General features: G+C 46.7%; 1 protein-coding gene and 1 long non-coding RNA gene across 2 annotated transcripts; both read left to right on the top strand.

Annotated features, from left to right (window-relative positions):
- The first annotated feature begins 364 nt into the window (after positions 1-364).
- LOC125917961 (uncharacterized) lies at positions 365-15,215 on the top strand. The gene is made up of 4 exons (XR_007456342.1): positions 365-1,254; positions 3,423-3,495; positions 8,150-8,262; positions 13,649-15,215. It is a non-coding gene; the product is annotated as an uncharacterized LOC125917961 (long non-coding RNA).
- Positions 15,216-16,848: 1,633 nt separating this feature from the next.
- On the top strand, positions 16,849-19,514 carry LOC125917962 (breakpoint cluster region protein-like; the record flags this gene model as incomplete). Its single annotated transcript, XM_049624021.1, has 1 exon — positions 16,849-19,514. A coding segment is annotated over exon 1 (1,056 nt), but the record flags the coding sequence as incomplete, so codon positions are not given.
- Positions 19,515-19,521: the final 7 nt, after the last annotated feature.

Here is a 19,521-nt window from a genome sequence, read left to right as displayed (position 1 = left end):
CAAATAACATATTTGATAAAGGCTTAGTATCCAAATTATAAAAAGAACTTCTGCAATTCAACACGCAAAAAACAAATAATCCAATTAAAAATGGGCAGAAGACATGAACAGACATTTCTCCAAAGAAGACAGATGGCCAACAGACACATGAAAAAATGCTCAACATCATTCATCATCAGGGAAATGCAAATCAAAACTACAATGAGAGATCACATTACACCTGTCAGAATGGCTAAAATTAACAACACAAGAAACAAGTGCTAGCAAGGATGAGGAGAAAAAGAAACCCTTGTGCACTGTTGGTAGGAATGCAAACTGGTGCAGCCACTCTAGAAAACAAGTATGGAGCTCCGTTCCTCAAAAAGTTAAAAATAGAACTACCGTATGATCCAGTAATTGCACTACTGGGTATTTATCCAAAGAATACGAAAACACTAATTCAAAGGGATATGTGCACTCCTATGTTTATTGCAGCATTATTTACAACAGCCAAATTATGAAAGCATCCCTAATGCCCATCAATAATGAATGGACAAAGAAGATGTATATATTTATACATATAATATGGCCACAAAATCTTGCCATTTGCGACAACATGGATGGAGTTAAAGAGTATGATGCCAAGTGAAATAAGGCAGTCAGAGAAAGACAAATACCATATGACTTTACTCATATATGGAATTTGAGAAACAAAACAAATGAGCAAAAGGGAAAAAGAGAGAGAGAGAGACAAACCAAGAAACAGACTCTCAACTATAGAGAACAAACTGGTTATCAGAGGGAAGGTAGTGGGGGGATGAGTGAAACAGATGAAGGAGATTAAGATGTGCACTTATCTTGATGAGCACTGAGTAATGTATATAATTTTTGAATCACTATATTGTACATCTGAAATGAACACTGTATGTTAACTATACTAGAATTTAAATAAAAAAAAACAGAGGGGGGAATAACATATATCCATAATAGCTTGTTTATGTATATATAACATTTTTCTAGAAGGATAAACAAGAAACTAAACAACAGACTCACCTGTTGGAGGACATGGGAACTGAGTGGATGGGGAAAGTGTAAGGAAGACTTTTTACTATATGCCTTTTATTTTTAATGTTTGAACAATGTGGATGTCTTATTTATTCGTTCTTCTAGGTGTAACGTTCAGTGTCACGGTCAACTTTCCTAACCCACTATTAAAGCAGCAGTTGGATCATATTTCTTATCAACTGGAAGAGCCAAAGTTTCTACTGATCAGAGGTACTGATTTCTAAATACCAGTTATTCCTGGGATGGGGCTGAGGTGGTTTGAGATAGGATGGAACGAACAGGCCTCTACTTAAATTTTGCCCCTAACTTTGACCTAAAAATTTTTTTTTTATTTTTTCTAATTTCTTTTCAATGCTTTTAAAAGTTGTGTGTGTGTGTGTGTGTGTGTGTGTGTGTGTGTGTGTGTGTGTTTAGTACTCTCTACACCCAACGTTGGGCTCAAACTCATAACCTGAGATCAAGAGTCACATGCTCTTGCAATTGAGCCAGGCACACGCCCCCCCCCCAAATATTTTTGAATTGTAGTAAAACATACATAATATAAAATTGATCATTTTAGCCACTGTAAGTGTACAATTCAGTGGCATTAAGTACTTGTGCAACCATCACCACCATCCATCTCCAGAATTTTGCATCTTCCCAAACAGAAATTTTGCCCCCATTAAATAATAATTCCCCATTTCTCCCTTTCCCCAGTCCCTGGGAACCTCTTTTCCACTTTCTGTCTCTATAAATTTGCCTATTTAGATAACCCATATAAGTGGAACCTTACAATATTTGTCCTTTTGAGTCTGGCTTATTTCATTTAGCCTAAAAATTTCAAGGTTCAACCATATTGCGGCATGTGCCAGAATTTCATTATTTTTTATGACTGAATAACATTCCATTGCACAGATAGACCACATTTTACTTATTCATTCATCTGTTGGTGGATATTTGGTGGTTGCCACTTTTTGGCTATTGTGAATAATGCTATGATGAACATTGGTGTCCAAGTACCTGTTTGAGTCCCTGCTTTCCATTCTTCTGGGAATATACATCTGGGAGTGGAATTGCCCTAATTTTGTTGTTTTTTTTTCTTAATTTTTAACATGTTTATTTATTTTTGAGAGATAGAGAAAGACAGAGCGTGAGCAGGGGAGGGGCTGAGAGAGAGGGAGACACAGAATCCAAAGCAGGCTCACGAACCGTGAGATCATGACCTGAGCCGAAGTTGGCACTTAACCAACTGAGCCACCCAGGCGCCCCTAATTATGGCTTTTAACCAAGTAAGCTTACCAGAGCAACACTCCTCTAGTTAAGATGAAGGACTAGATGTTAAGAACACGGACGGTGAGAAAAACCTGGATGAAAGTTAGAATACAAACAGTTGAACAGTGTAAGACAACCAGCCAAGCACCCTCTGTACATAAATACATCATAACCAAATGGTGCAAGGAAGTCCACTAAATGGCCACAGGCTTTAATGCCTCCCCTCTGTTTCCACAGATGATCCACAGCTGTGTTGGTATCTCATGGTCTTCATCCAGGACCATAAGGATTCCAAACGACTTCCGCACCCCTCCTTAGGAAGGACAGATGGGTCTACAGCTTGTACCTGGTCATGGTAAATTGGAACCAGGGCTGTGCCTGTACCTGTCACAGTATTTTTGGCAGTCAGCGAAGATGGCCTGTGGTGACACTAATGTATCACTTGCTAATGAGAACTTTGGAAAAGGCTGCAAGCTTAGTAATTTGCTGCCTGCCTTCTGACCACCTCTGAGAGGGCCTCTGGGCAGGGGCCCCCTAAATAGCATTGAAACTGTGCCAAGCCTTCACTGAATTCGTGAAATAAGCACTCGGCCCTGCTCACTTCTCTGGCATCAGTTTTTACTCACCCTGGACGGTGGGTGAATGGCTATTTTCAAAGCTGCTTCCTCTGTCTAAAATATTTCAAAACCCTTCTCCAGTGGGTCACTTGAGCACCCCCCTGTTCAGACGCACACTTGGCTGCCAGGAAGTGCCCATGAGAAGCACAGCTGCCCCGTATTCACCCTGGATGCCATTCTCACATGGCTTATGTGCCAGGCAGATGGCAGATGAGGCTCACCCTTATCTCCAAGAAGAAAAGAGAGGGAGGGGCGCCTGGGTAGCTCGGTCGGTTGGGCATCCGACTTCAGCTGAGGTCATGATCTCACAGATTGTGGGTTCGAGCTCCGCATGGTCAGCAATTCCCAGCCAGCAGACCAAGTCCAGCTCTTGCTTTTGTAAATAAAGCTTTATTGGAATACAGATATGCTGTTTCATTGTGTATTATCTATGGCTGCTTTCTAGCTATGATTTGAGTAGCTGGGACAGAGACTGTAAGGCCCAAAATATTTACTTCTGGACCTTTACAGAATAGCTTGCTGTCTCTTGATGTGGAATCTAAGGCCTGAACTAGAAGAAGGAATTGCAGTCATCAGTCTGCAGGTAGGGGAAATATCGAGAAGGTATGAAGGAATGCCTCCATGCTACTGGGCCCCCCATGCTGACTCTGTAGGCAGGTGAACTTTCCTGCTGAGGGTAGTGGCCAGTCTCTGAGGAGACTGCTACAGGGCAGGAAAAAGAACCAATGGAATAGTTGAAGATTGGGTCAGATTGAAACCTTCCCAGGCACCTGAGGAAAGGGGCCAAAAGGGAGGTTGTCTCTTTAGACATCACATACACATACACGCACGTGCGCACACACGCTGCTCAAGGAAATTACCAAAGTGTTGTTTTGTTGCTTTTCTTCTCTTTTCTTTTCTTTTCTTAGTTTATTTATTTTGAGAGAGAGAGAGGCAGAGAGAGAGGGAGAGAGAGAATCCTAAGCAGGCTTTGCACTGTCAGCACAGAGCCCAATGTGGGGCTGGAACTCACGAACTGTGAGATCATGACCTGAACCAAAGTCAGATACTTAACTGACTGAGCCACACAGACACCCCTTTTAAGTACCAAAAAAAAGTAAATGTTGCAATAGATCTCAGTTCTGCTCTGGTGTGGAGAAGAAACCACTTCCTGTGGGCGTGGCATTTTCAGTGGGCATGGTATCTGGAGAGGATTCCCAACACCAGGGTCGCAAGTTATCAGTTGATCTCGGGATGCTTGGGTGGCCCCAGCTCTGGACATTTGGAATTGAGCTAATGTCGCAAGCAGGTTATACCTGACCCACCGTCCAGAGCGATTTACAGTTTTCTGTGCACATGTAACTGAGCAAAAGTCACGTTCCACAGATCTATCTGTTGCTTTTCCCGGGGGTAAGACCCCATGACTGTCCTTAAGGTTAAGTGCCACATGCACTCCTCTGAGGTGCGTGTCACCTGGCAACTTCCCTTCTTACCCAAACAGCAAACATGAGGCATACGTGCCGCTGAACAATGTGTTGTTTTTCTTAGGGAGAGGCACCTGGTTGGGTGAGGTCAGGGGCCTCAGGGCCCCATCTGAGTAACAAAATACCTCTGGGCAGGTTTTTGCCTTTGCTCTGTGAGAGAAGCTCACCTCTGTGTATCCCATTTTCTTCCCAGATCTCAGGGCTGGAGATCATTCCCCTACCCTCATTACCCCCACCTCACTGGAGAAGTAGCTTTGATTAACTTGCCCTTTGTCCTTCACCCTCTTCCTGTTTGCCTCTCTCTGGGACACATAAACTTGCTCATGGCCACACCATTTTTTTTTTCACGTGTTAACCCTTTCAAGCCTTGTCACTTTCTTACGAAGTTGGTAGTACTATGATCCTTATTTTACAGATGAGGAAACCGAGGCACAAGTGACTAGTCCAAGGCCACACAGCTAGTAAAGGGCAGGGGTGATAGTCAAGCCCAGGCGGTCTGGTGCTTTTCTGCTGCTCCAGACTCCACATGCCACACATGCATGCGCACACACACACACACACACACACACACTCTCCTGATCCTCACTGCTCTGGACCGAGCTGCTGGAAGCAGAATATGAGCTGGGCTTCTGCGTCGTGTGCATTGCCTCTCTCGGACATCATGACACCCTTTCCTGCCAGGCTCTGCTCCGCCCAGGGCCGCCTGCGTTACCTGATGGCCGGTCTCACCCTCTTAAGATGTTCACACAGCCTGCACTGACCTAACCCCAGCTCCTCCAGATCTGGGCTGGGCAGCTGTAACTCTTCAGTACCCTTGGGTGCTCCCTGAGCGTAGGAGGTTCTAAGCTCCTTGGGTGTGAGTCCTCTGCCAGTGACACCAGAGAGAAGCTTGCTGGTGTAGACTGGGACCATCCACCACCAGTCCTGACCTGGGAACCCAGAGGAGAGGAAATGGATGGCTACTTCTAAACTTGGAGGTCTCAGTGCACAAACGTGGAAGGGGTTACAAACCTTGCCTTAAGCATGGTAGGAATTTCAAATCATTTGCTCCAATTTCTCCATTTTACAGATGAGGAAACTGAGGGCTAGATGTGGTTTCCCAAGACACCAGGTGGCCGACCCCAGCACTGCAAGTCCAGCCCCGGGTCTTCTTCTCCACCTTCAGTGGTGAAGCACATCATCATTAGTGGGCCATGCTGGCACCAAGTGAGGGCAGGCATTTGGTCTGGCTTTCCTCAGAACACAGTCTTTCTTGCGGAAGAAATGTTGACACGGGGCAATGACTGTCACCCTCTCATTCTGTCTCAGTCTCGGAATGCAGAGGCCTATAGGGTGCTGAGTGGTACATGAGATAATTTCAGGTGATACCTGCTTTATTATTTTAAGAGTAATGTACAGGGGCACCTGGGTGGCTCAGTCAGTTGAGCGTCTGACTTCGGCTCAGGTCATGATCTCGCAGTTCGTGAGTTCGAGCCCCGCAATGGGCTCTGTGCGGACAGCTCAGAGCCTGGAGCCTGCTTTGGATTCTGTGTCTCCCTGTCTCTCTTCTCCTCCCCCGCTCGTGCTCTCTCTCTTTCTCAAAAATAAACATTAAAAAAAAAGAGTAATGTACTTATGTTAATGTGCACTAGGGAGGTGTATAAGATATAACTAGACACCAAAAATATTCATGTTTATTATGCCCTATATGACTGCAGAAGAGAGGGCTCGATGGGGCACCTGGCTGGCTCAGTCAGAAGAGCGTGCAACTCTTGATCTCAGGGTTGTGAGTATGAGCCCCACGTTGGGTGTAGAGATTACTTAAATAAAAACTTAAAGAGAAAATGTGGGGCTCAGTAACTAAAAATACAGTCAGTAAATCAGAGCATGGGGGATTTGTTAATTGGGAAGTTTGGGAAAGGCTGTTGTGGAGAATACCAGCAATCTGAGGGAAGAGGCTTAAACCAGGGACCTGCCTATAATGAAAAGACACACCCTCAGCCTCACTAATTACCGAAATGTAGCTAAATTTAGAACAACATACAATTTTTCACCTTTCAGACTGGTAAAGACTATATAGTTGTTCTCACCCCAGCAGCACACACACTAAATTTAGAATGCTACAGAGAGGATTGGGACAGTCCCTGGGTACAGGTGACATGCAGATTAATGGTAACTCCCGTGAGGCTGTTGTGTGAGTAATCAGGCTGGTGTTATTGAGAACACGAGCTCTTTTTTGGAAGGAAAAAGGCGAAGGAGAATAAGTAGAAATTCTGTCATCCTGAATATTAGCTGGAAAAATCACCATAAAGTCATTGTGGGACAACCGATCGGGCGGAGGCCGGCGTGGTGCGCGGTGGAAGGATTCGCCGGAGGCAGAACAAGGAGCCAGAAGTTTATTGAATACACGATGAGGGAGCAGCAGGCAGGACAGGGAGGGAGAGACTGCCAGGAAGCAGGGGGAAGGGTGGCTGTAGTTAAGGGGGAAAGTGAGGAGGTATGGGAACTTATGGAATTTTCCTTTTTTGGCACCTGCGCCTGGGAATAAGTAGCCCATTTGTCAGCTGGGGCTTATGGCTATTTTGAGGTGGGTCACCTAATAGGCTTGTCTGTACTCAGGCTCACCGTGCACCCTTTTCCCTTACTCAGGCCTCCATTGCTCATGTTGGTTGCCTAAAAGCGGCCTCTGCGCTCATGATGTAGTTTTAATATATATTTCCTGGGGCACCTGGATGGCTCAGTCAGTTAAGCGTCTGACTCTTGATTTTGGGTGAGGTCATGATCCCATGGTTCATGAGTTGGAGCCCCACATCCGTCTCTCTGCTGTCAGCACAGAGCCCACTTCTGATCCTCAGTCTCCCTCTCTCTGCTGTTCTCCTGCCCGCACTCTCTCTCCTTCAAAAATAAAATAAACATTATTTTATTTATTTATTCATTTATTTATTTATTTTAATGTTTATTTTTGAGAGAGAGAGACAGACAGAGCGTGAGTGGGGGTGGGGACAGAGAGAGAAGGAGAAACAGAATCTGAAGCAGGCTCCAGGCTCTGAGCTGTGCTCACAGAGCCCATTGCGGGGCCCGCACCCACAAACTGCGAGAGCATGACCTGAGCGGAAGTCAGATGCTTAACCAACTGAGCCACCCAGGTCCCCTGAAAAAAATAAAATAAACATTAAATAAGCAAGTAAGTAAATAAATAAATATTTCCTAACTTTTTCCACGGAAAAGACCTATAAATGATGACTAATGCAATATAAATAAACACCTCTAACACCTTGACTGGCATCTCCAAATGCCATTTCCCACTAAAAGGAACTGGGGCTTTTTTTGAAAAATGGCTGATTTTATGCCTGGGATGGGAAATACAACAGACAAGATAAGCCTGGAACATCTTTTCAACCAAGAAACCAACAAAGCTATCGCTACCTTTAGACTGATGTCAGAAAGCCTAGAAACCCATGCTTGAAGAGGCTTCTGTTGGCCAAAGATGGGACAATTCGAACATCAGTAAAGATAATTACAGTGGAACAAAATGCATAAGTGTATTTAAATCCCCGAATTCATTATTATACTAAAAAACAAAACAAAATAAAACCTCATCACGGCCAATCAAGGACACTAGTAAACCAATTCATTTTATTTACTCATTTTTAAGATTTTATTTTTAAGTAGTCTCTACACCCAACATGGGGCTTGAACTCACATCCAAGATCAAGAGTCGCACGCTCCACTGACTGTGCCAGCCAGGTGCCCCTAAACCAACTCATTATTTTATAGTATTGTATTTTTTTAAAGTAGGTTATACGCCCAGCATGCAGCCCAACACAGGGCCTGAACTCACGACCCTGAGATCACGACCTGAGCCAAGATCAAGTCAACTCATTATTTTAAAAATATTGGAAATAAAGGTAAAGATTCAAGCGTCTATCATGTTTCCTGTATGAACTGTACCACTGGCTAACCAAATGGGTGATGAAGGAACGTTTCTCTTTATAGACATTTTCCAGCTTCTAAATGAAGAAGTGATGGTATAATACCATTTGCACTAATCGTCAATGGTTGCTAACATCACAAGAAGAAACGTGACCAGACACGAGGACATTTTTCCAAAGAAGCTATTCAAATGACCATCCATATGAATAGGTGCTTAGCATCACTAAGCGTTAGGGAAATGCAAATCAAAACCACAATGAGACATCACTTGGCACCTGTTAGGATGTCTGTTCTCAAAAAGATAAGAGATAACAGATGTAAGTAAGCTATAGAGAAAAGGAAACCCCAACCATTGTTGTTAGGAATGTAAATTGGTACAGCCACTATGGAAAATATTAGGGGTGGTCCTCAAAAAATTAACAATAGAACTACCACATGATCCAGCAATTCCACTTCTGGGTATATATCTAAAGGAAATGAAATAGCCATCTCTAAGAGATATTTGCTCTCCCATGTTCGTTACTAATACATGCTACAACATGGATGAACCTAGAAAATGTTATGTTAAGTGAAGGCAGTCAGAAAGGTCCAGAAGAGGCAAATCCCTAGAAACAGAAAGTAGATTAGCGGTTGCCTAGGGCTAGGGGCTAGTGGGTTGGGAGAATATAGGAAATGACTGGTAACGTGCATGAGATTTCTATTTATTTATTTTTAAGTTTATTTATTTAATTTGAAAGAGAGCAAGTGGGGTAGGGGCAGAGACAGAGACAGGAGAGAGAGAATCCCAAGCAGGCTTTGCACTGCCAGGGCAGAGCCCCATGTAGGGCTCAAACTCATGAACCGTGAGATCATGACCTGAGCCGAAATCAAGAGTCAGATGCTTAACCAACGCACCCACCCAGGTGCTCAGAGATTTCTTTTTAGAGTGTTGAAGGTATTCTGGAAATAAATAATAGGAAGGTTATACGACAGAAAATATACTAAAAATCACTGCACTGTATACTTTAAAATGGCAAGATTTATAGCATATGAATGGGATCTCAGTAAAAAAAAATCAAAACAAAAACATAAAAGCCCATAATGAGTTTACAATAAAATTACTAGAACCAATGTGTAAGTTTAGCAAGTTCCCAAGATACAGAGTCAATATACAAAAAACAATTATAAGGTTACATACCAGCAACGAACAATTAGAACATGAAATAATAGGCAATCCCATTTGCAATAGCATCAAGAAAAATAAAGTACTTAGAAATTAAGCAAAAGTTGTACCACCTATACACTGAAAATGTGAAACATTGCTAAAAGCAATTGAAGACCTTAACGAATGGGGAGATAACACGGAGTTCCTAGTTTGGAAGACTTAGTGTTGTTAAGATGACAGTTCTCCCCAAATGTATCTGCACATTCAATGAAATCCCAGTCAAAATCCAAACAGACTTTTCTGAAAAACTGACAAACTGATTTTAAGATTTATACCAAAAGGCAAGCAGGACCTAGAAATAACCAAGACAATTTTTTTTTAATGTTTATTTACTTTTGAGAGAGACTGAGTGAGAGCTGGGGAGGGGCAGAGAGAGAGGGAGACACAGAATCCAAAGCAGGCTCCAGGCTCTGAGCCATCAGCACAGAGCCCAATGCGGGGCTCAAACCCACAAACTGCGAGATCATGACCTGACCCAAAGTGGGACGCTTACCTGACTGAGCCACCCAGGCACCCCTGAGACAAAACTTTAAATGGACTATTAGGAAGCTTTCACTACCTGATTCAAGACCTATTATAAAGTTGTGGTAAGAAAACAGCATGATATTGCTGTGAAAATAGACATATACATCAATAGAACAGAATGGAATCTACCAATAGTTCCACACTTATATGGTCAATTGACTTTTTACAAAGCTGCCAAAGTAATTAGGTGTAAAAAAGAGTCTTCTTACTAAATGGAGCTTCAACAATTGGATACTCACATGGAAAGAAATAACCCCTCCCCTGACCCTGTATCACACCCCTAAATTAACTAAAAGTGGATTAGAGGCTGAAACACCAGTCCTAACACTATTAAACTTCTAGAAGAAAACATAGGAGAAATCTTTGTGATGTTGGGTTGGGCAAAGATTTCTTAAATAGGTCACAAAAAGTGCAAAAAAATTTATCAACTGTAAATCTAATATATATATATATATATAATATATATATACTATATAATATAAACTGTAAAAAAATTAATGACCTGTATGTACTTCATCAAAATAAACGTTCACTGTCTACAAGTCACAGATAAGAAAATGAAAAGGCAAGCCACAGACTAGGAGACAATTATTTGTGACACACATCTGACAAAAGGCTGGAAGAAAGAATATAAAGAACTATTACAACTCAATTATGAGAAGACAAACATCCAGGGGCCACCTGGGTGGCTCAATCAGTTGAGAGTCCTAGTCTTGATTTCAGCTCAGGTCATGATCCCAGAGTCATGGGATTGAGCTCTGCTTCCAGCTCCACACTGAATGTGGAGCCTGCTTGAGCTTCTCTTTCTCTCTCCCTCTGCCCCCCTCCCCCACTTGCTCTCTCTCCCTCTAAAATAAAAAAATAAATAAAAATTTAAAAAAAGGAAATACCCTTAAAAAAAAAAAAGGCAAGGATCCGATATAAATTTTTTTTTTTTTTCTTCCAACATTTTTTATTTATTTTTGGGACAGAGAGAGACAGAGCATGAACGGGGGAGGGGCAGAGAGAGAGGGAGACACAGAGTCGGAAACAGGCTCCAGGCTCCGAGCCATCAGCCCAGAGCCTGACGCGGGGCTCGAACTCACGGACCGCGAGATCGTGACCTGGCTGAAGTCGGACGCTTAACCGACTGCGCCACCCAGGCGCCCCAAGGATCCGATATAAAACGAACAAAAAGTTATGTACAGACACTTCACAGAGAATATATACAAATGGCCAACAAGCACATGAAAAGATGCTATACATCACTGTCATCAAAGCAATATAAACAAAAACCACGACGAGATAACATTACACACCCTCTAAATGTAAAATGAAAAGATTGTACCAAGTGTTGGAGAGGATGTACAGCAATGAGACCCTCATACCTTGCTGGTTGTAGTGGAAAACAGTACGACCACTTTTCGACGTCATTGTAGGGCAGAATCTTAACAAGTTAAACATACAGTTGTCATACACCCCAACAGTCCCACTCCTGTATGGCCACACAAAAACAACCCACGTGTCCATCAACTGGAGAATGGATGAACCAATAGGGGTGTATTCATAGTTGGAATCTGACTCGGCAATAAAAAGGAAGGAATGATCTAAACTTTACCAACTCTCTTAATCTCATCAAACGATAATCCATTTATCTGCAAAATGATGAGAATACTTTTGTCACAGCGCCTATGAGGGCGCTATGAGGGTTGAAATGGATAAAGTACATTAAAGTGCCTATTCTCAATGGGAGGGAGAGGGGGTGGAGAGAGGAATGAAATATAAATACACTCAACATAGATGAAGCTCAAAAACACTATGCTACGTTTCAGCACTCAACCTCCAAAAACTGCATTCATTCATATAAAATTACAGAAAAGGAAAATTACAGTGATAAAAATTACAGAAAACTAGTTGTTTGCGACTGGTAGTCAGGAAGAGGGATAGACTGCAAAAGAGCAAGAGGGGACATTTAGGGGCTCCTGGGTGGCTCAGTCAGTAGAGCGTGTGACTCTTGATCTTGGCATTGTGAGTTTGAGCCCCATGTTGGGTGCAGAGATTACTAAAAAAAAAAAAAAAAAAAGACCATTTTGGTGTCCAGTAGCTGCTCTATATCTTGTTTATTGTGGAGATTACAGGATTCTTTGCAATTACCAAAATTCAGCAAGCTGCACACACAAAACAAATGATTATATTGTATAAATACAAAGCTAAACAATAAATAAAATACTGGTGTGGGTTCTATTCCTGAATTCTGAATGAATTGCTATCAGAAGGAGTCCAAGACTGGATCGTCTGAATAGCTCTCCGGTTATTCTAAGGGAGAATTCTTTCATTAGAGGAAGCAAGCCCAGTGGAGAAACTGCTCAAAGGCCCCCAGGCACTTTCTCCTGTGTTCACACCTTTAGCGTTCAAGATTCAGGTCACTCCCCAGCCCAACTCCTCCCCAGGTCATCCCTCTGCTTCTAGTTGCACGCTGCTCCAATTCTCCTCCCTAGTCCAAGTTCCCAGCCCTTTCATACTAACCTCAGATAATCCTGAAGAAAGCAAGGGGAGGTACTTCACACTGAAGTGTGAATGACTAATAGTCAAATCTTATATTTCCATAGAGGCTGCTTCTTAATCTAAAGGAATATTTTATTTTTTATAAGTTATTTTTCTTTAATTTTTTAAATGTTTATTTATTTTTGAGGGGAAGAGGGGCAGAGAGAGAGGGAGGCACAGAATCCAAGGCAGGTTCTAGGCTCTGAGCTGTCAGCACAGAGCCTGACATGGGGCTTGAACCCACAAACTGCGAGGTTGTGACATGAGCCGAAGTTGGATGCTAAACTGACTGAGCCACTCAGGTGCCCCTAAAGGAATATTTTAAAAAGCAGAGCTCCAGGGCACCTGGGTGACTCGGTTAAGCGGTTAAGCATCCAAGTCTTGATTTTGGCTCAGGTCATGATCTCAAGGTTCGTGACATCGAGCCCCCTATTGGGCTCTGTGCTGACAGTGGGGAGCCTGCCAGGGATTCTCTCTGTCTCCCCGCCTCTCTACCCTTCCCTCGCTCGCATTCTCTCTCAAAATAAATACATAATTCTTGTAAAAAAAAAAAAAAAAAAACAGCAGAGCTCCTTTTTTTTTTTTTTAACTTTTTTTTTTAATTTTTTCAACGTTTTTTATTTATTTTTGGGACAGAGAGAGACAGAGCATGAACGGGGGAGGGGCAGAGAGAGAGGGAGACACAGAATCGGAAACAGGCTCCAGGCTCCGAGCCATCAGCCCAGAGCCTGACGCGGGGCTCGAACTCACGGCCCGCGAGATCGTGACCTGGCTGAAGTCGGACGCTTAACCGACTGCGCCACCCAGGCGCCCCAAAAAAGCAGAGCTTCTAACATCATGAACTCAGAATTAAGTTCCCACTCATCCTTTGGGTCAGGGTGGTCCTCCTTTAAGATATCATAGGATAGGGGCACCTCGCTGGTTCAGTCGGTAAAATGTGCAACTCTTGATCTCAGGGTCGTGAGTTCGAATCCCATGTCGGGTACAGAGATTACTTAAAAATAAAAATCTTAAGGAAAAAAAAAAAGGATGGCATAGGGTAGAGGTTCAAGGATCCAGGTGGAGTACTAATCATTCACTCAATCATCATTTATCTATTCACTCCGCAGATGTGTACTGGGTATTGGCTGTTTGGCACCACATTAGGTGCTGTGGCAGTTGGAGGAATAAGAGGTGCCAGCTGGCCAGAGCCAGGATTTCCTCAAGGAGCTGTGGAATTTATTAGAGTGTGGTGTGACCGATGCTGGAACCAAAGTAAATCCCTCTGCAGATAAGCATGCCCAGGGAAGGGAAGGCTTTGGAGAGAAAGTCACAGGTGAGCTGGGCTTGCATAGGTGAAAAAGGATCTCACCAGGTAGAGGAGGAAGCAGCACAGAGAAAGAAGGACAAGAGACCAAGGAGGAGCTGGGGGAACGGTGAAGCATCTTGTGCAGCTGTATCAGAGAGGGCATGGGAGGCTGGAGTATGTCTTAGTGTGGGGAACAGAGGGGGACACGGGGAATGACACAGGGACCTGGTACAAGTATTCTAGTCAGATTATCCCAGAAAGTGGAAGTGAGGGAGACAGACAAAAAGGGAAAGCCAATAGAGGGCTCCTTACGGATTGGTTACCACGGTGAACAACTGGGGCTCCTTCCTGTTGGCCCGCTGAGTACACCTCAGAAATGTCCTCCAAAGATGGGACCTGGGACTTCATTAAGCAGCTCACATTTCCGCACTGCACTGTGGGATACCCCTGCGGATATTAACTTTCCCCTTAGAAGCTTCCTTCCTGGATGCCTTTGTGACTTTGAAAACAAAAGCCCTGGGGCAGAAAAGTGGGAGAGTGGTAGCAGTGGGTGGCTTGAGGTGAGACCATGGCAGCCCTTGGGAAGGGCCCACTCCAATCTGAGATGGGCCAAAGGGAGGTGGCATGGGACACAAAAGGCATCTGCTCATAGGGTGACTCAGATTAAGGGACTGAATGGGTGCAGCAAGTGGGAGAAAAAATTCAGGAAATGGGAAAAGTAGGGTGGGGTCAGAGCGGATCCATTGTGAAGAGTCTTCTGTGCCACATTACAAAGTTTACACTTGATTTGCCAAACACTGGCACCTAATAGGTGCTCTATAGATATTTATCGAATAAATGAACGTTAATGACAGATGCACCCGGACCAAGCTTTAGAATCCAGCAGACTAGTGTGACTTTTTTTTTTTTTAATTTTTAAAGTTTATTTATTTTTAGAGAAAGAGAGAGGGCATGCAAGTGGGGGAGAGGCAGAGACAGAGGGAGAGAGAGAGAGAGAGGGAATCCCTGGCAGGCTCAGCACTGTCAGCACAGAGCCCAACTCAGGGCTTAAACTCATGAAGCATGAGATCATGACCTGAGCTGAAGTCAGATGCTTAACAGACTGAGCCATACAGGTGCCTTAGCCATGTGACTTCTAACCTCTTTGATCTTCTATTTCTCTCTCTCTCTCTCTCTCTCTCTCTCTCTCTCTCTCTCTGAAGTAGCAACAATAATACCTTCTTTACAGGGTTGTTGTGAGGAATTAGATGAGATCAAAGATGTATGGCAACTAGAAGTATGGACTTAATAAATGTCAGCCACTCTACCCCTGCCCCCATGATGACCCCAAGCTAAGTAATAAACTGAACTATCCACCAGCTAGAGACAATGAAGGTTTCTCCTGGGATCTGTTTACAGAAGATGTATGCTGGCATTTCCAGCTATATTGGTCCTCGTGGAAAAAATTAGTGGTATTAGTAACAACTTCCTTTGACCAAAAGGGAACCATATTGCTGTTTTAATTAAAGGACAGAGTTGAAACTATCCTCGTAGGGAATTTACAAACTCAGAAATTGATGCTTGTAGTAACTTACAGGATTTTTTTTCTTTGCACATTTAAATGTGTATATCAAAACATCTTCCAATCAATATGCTGTTGACTGGACTCATCCATCTTTGCTGGGCTGCATTTCTCTACCATCCTGAAATTTTAACAGAGGCCAAGATGCTTGTGGACTCCGTTTTATGGAATACCCCTGCACTGGCTGTCTGTAGGCATTGGGAGCTCCTCAGTCTTTCCCAGTGGAAAAAGAGATTGTGGCAGCCTCTGAGGAGGTCAGGGGAGAATATGAAGCAAAGATGGGAGAGAAAGCAGCTTGAGGAACTAGGTGAAGGACTGAGAAATCACACAAACTGGGGAATACTCAACATATTCTAAAACATATCTATTCCTTCAGTCTGGCACCAGACAAACACTATGATGAGTCATGCCACTGGCACACCAAATTTTTTTTAAAAGTGGGGGGGGGGGCGCCTGGGTGGCTCAGTTTGTTAAGCGTCCAGCTTCGGCTCAGGTCTATGAGTTCAAGCCCCGTGTGGGGCTCTGTGCTGACAGCTCAAAGTCTGGAGCTTGCTTCAGATTCTGTCTCCCTCTCTACTCCTTCCCCACTTGCACTCAGTCTCTCTCTCTTTCTCTCAAAAATAAATAAATGTTAAACAAAAATTTTTTTAAAGAAAGAGAGAGAGAGAGAGAAAGAAGGAATAAAGGCTATTGGGAAAATGAGTAAACACGGAGTTTGTCAAGGAAGGAAATCCCGGAGTTGAGAAGCCTCTGTGGGAAGCACATTTGCTCCTAATCTGGAGTGATTCACAACTGGAGAAGCTGAGTAGGAACCACAAGGTGGAGACTCATTCATCTGTCTGTCTGTTCATTTGTTTATTCATTTCTTTCATTCAATGATTATCAGTTATCTTTCTACTACATCCTGCAAGAAGCAGCAACAATACAAAAGTGGAAAAGGCACAAACCCTGCCCTTGAAGGCTCTAAAAGTAGGAGAAGCAAAAGATGTCACTAACAGTTATCATAAAGTGGAACAAGGGCAAAGATAAAGACATGTACTAGATGGACTGGTGACACAAAGAGGAGGGAGAGGGGCCAGAAAAGTCTTCTCAGAGGTGGAGATCCCTTAGCTGGGTCTTAAAGGCCATTGGAATCTCCCAGGCAGCAGAGAGTTGTGCCAAGTTGGAGGAAAAGTCACCCATAATAAGGGAGACACATCTTTGAAGTTAGCATGGAGTTGGTAAGTCTAACGCATAGGAGGGAGGCAAGGACCATTTATGGGAGGACCTCCTGTGTCATGCAGAGTCTAGAGGCCATCCTGTAGGTAATGAGGGGCCACTGAAGGGTTTTGAGCAAAAGCATCGCACTATCTCATTTGTGGCTAAGAACTATCTTCCTGGTGTCTTCCCAATAGCCAGCCTTGAGGGATGAGTTGAAAGGGACTGAAAAGTGGGAGTAGGATAGCCTGTTCAGACGGTTCAGGTGAGAGGAAAGTGGCAGGTGGCTACAGAGAAGGGGTTGCTGAGTTTAGCTCTAGTCCCCAAAGGGTTCTGTGGGCAGGAAGAATTTCCAGATGTCAAGTCTCTTAGAACATCAATTTCCTCATCCTTAAAATGAAGGAAATGTGAATCACCAATAAGGTCCTCTATTGCAGCAAGCACGAGACAGTTTATCAGGACCTCTCTCTGCACAAAGTGGGTCCTCACCCAAGACCTAGAAAAGAGGAAGGGGGGGGGGAGGCGGAGCTGGGAGCCCCAATCCACCCCGCGGTGAGTGCCAGCCTAGGCAACTGTCCCCAGGTCCCCCTTTCCTTCTCTAGGGGAATTGCGTGAGGCCAGAGAGAAGAAGTGGAGGGGCGCCTGGGTGGCTTCCTCAGTTAAGCAACTGACTCCTGGTTTAGACTCAGGTCATGATCTCATGGTTTTTGAGTTCCAGCCTCAAATCGTGTTCAGTGCTGGCAACTCTGAGCCTGCTTGGGATTCTGTCCCCCTCTCTCTCTGCCCCTCCCCCGCTCTCTTTCGCCCTCTCTCTCTCAAAAAGAAAAGAAGCCATGGAATGGGGGGCCCTCTTAGATGCCCAAGTGTCTAAGGCTCCCGCTGCCATGGCTTGATTCAGTCAGCCGGGAGTACTCTCAGCTTTGAAGTCACAGGGGCCTCTAGCAGAGCCACTTGGAGCTGTCACCCTTGCCTATTCCTCCCCGGGAAAAGCTCTAGTGAGCAGTGGAGAGAAAGCTTTAAAGGGACTCGCAAAAGAACAAAGTTCACTCCCCAGTTTTGGATTAAACAGCGCTGTGATCTTGGACACGTTAGTGCAGGGCGCTCAGTAACTCCCAGGTAAGGATAACTCCCCCGGTCGGCAGACCGCTCCTTTGACACCTGCCCTCGTCACCGCGCCACATCGCCTTCTCCCCACCTTTCCCTTCCCGGTCCAAGGCGCGGCGCTGACTCTGGCCAGGCGAGGCTGCGGAGAGCCTGGCGGCGGGAGGTTGGCTGGGAGCCCAGGGCGCCCCCGCGCGCTCCCTCACCGCGGCTCCCGCCCCCCGCGGCCGCGCGGCCCCGCGCTCGGGTGCACGGAGCCCGCGCGGACAGCGCGCGGCGGCGGGGGTGGCGCGGCGGCGGCGGGGAAGGTGGGAGCCGGGCCTACCGTGTGGCCGGCTCGGAGGGTCGCCCGCTCAGCTCCGAGGCGCGCCAGCGGGACCCGGCCGGACGCCACCGAGGCTCCTCCCCGTCCGCCCGAGCCCGCCACCCGAGCCCGCGGGGCGCCCGCGGGGCGGCGGGGGCTGCAGACGGCAGGCTCTGCGCGTCCTGCCCGGGGCGGGCCCAGGGCCCCCAGACGCCCGCCTCCGCGGTGGGTGGCCGCTTACGTCAGGGAGGCGAAACCCAGAAGAAGGAAAAAAAAAAAAAAAAAAAAGGCACGAGGGCGGAAGGGGAAAAACTTTTTTTATTATTCTTTTTTGCTCTTATTTTCTTCTGGGGCTGAAGTGAAGGGCAGGCGACTGCGCCAGCGCGGGCTTCCCGGAAAAGCCCGGCGCGACCCCAGCCCGCGGCGCGCGGCGGAGCTGGGCCCGGGAGGCCCGAAGGGGCGGCCGCCATGTGGGACCCTCAGGACTTTGAGCGCCACTGGCAGGCCGAGTTCCCCGGGGAGGAGGCACCGGTCATGCGGCTGGACTCGGTGCTGGACATGGAGCGGGAGCTGGAGCGCTGCAAACTCAACCTGAAGCGGCTGCAACAGGTGTTGGCTGAGGAGAAATTCAAAGTCTCCTACCTGCAGACGGCCCTGGCCGGGGAGAAGCGGGACCTCGGCTGCGGGCGCCTGGAGGGCGGAGACGGCGACAGCGGGGGAGCTTGGGCAGAGGAGCCGGCCGGGCCGGAGCAGGCGCCGCCACCGCGGGAGGAGGAGGGCGCCGCGGGCGGCGGCGGAGACCCTCCAGGCTCCTGGCGCCCTGACCCCGAGGTGGCCGCCAAGGCCGGGACTCGTCACGCGTGCCCCGACCTTCCCACTTGGCCCGGGGCGGCGGGGGCAGGGGGCGCCGTGCGCAGCTTGACCGCCGCCATCCACCAGCAGCTGCTGCAGCCTCGCCTCCTCTTCAGACTCCGGGAGGACCGCGCGCCACCCGGCCCCGATGACACGGTCCCCAGCGCCCAGGGAGAGGAGCTGTCCTCCCGGACCCGCGCGGGGCGGGGCTCCGAGGAGGGCGAGCCGGACGCCTCGGTCGCAGATGATGGGGGCAACAGCAGTGACCACGACTTCGAGATGGTGGATTTGAACGAGAAATTCGTCCTCGGCCACTTGCTCGTGCCCCCCTGCCGGCTCGGGACCCGCGACGAGGCCGAAAAGCCGGCGCGGGCGGGCAGCCCTCATCGCTGGATGCACCTGATCCCCGGGGGCCGGCGGCAGCAGCGCCGGAGCCGCGACCTGGAGCAGCTGGAGGTGGAGGCCAAGGACGGGCGGAGCTCGCCCCTGGCTGCGGAGGAGCACCCCGCGCGCGGGGCTCGCGAGCACCTCCCCCCGTGGCGGCGCAAGAGGTTTCTGCGGGTGCCGGAGCGGGACTCGCCCAGCCACAGCTCGCCCGAGAGGGGCAGTGACTGCAGCCACAACAGCTCGGGCCACGAGGACGGCTTCTCTGCAGGTAGGCGCACCCCTCGCGCATCCC

Source organism: Panthera uncia, unplaced genomic scaffold (genome assembly GCF_023721935.1).
Source record: "Panthera uncia isolate 11264 unplaced genomic scaffold, Puncia_PCG_1.0 HiC_scaffold_340, whole genome shotgun sequence".
Lineage (NCBI taxonomy): Eukaryota > Metazoa > Chordata > Mammalia > Carnivora > Felidae > Panthera > Panthera uncia.
This window is presented reverse-complemented; position numbering and strand designations above follow the sequence as displayed.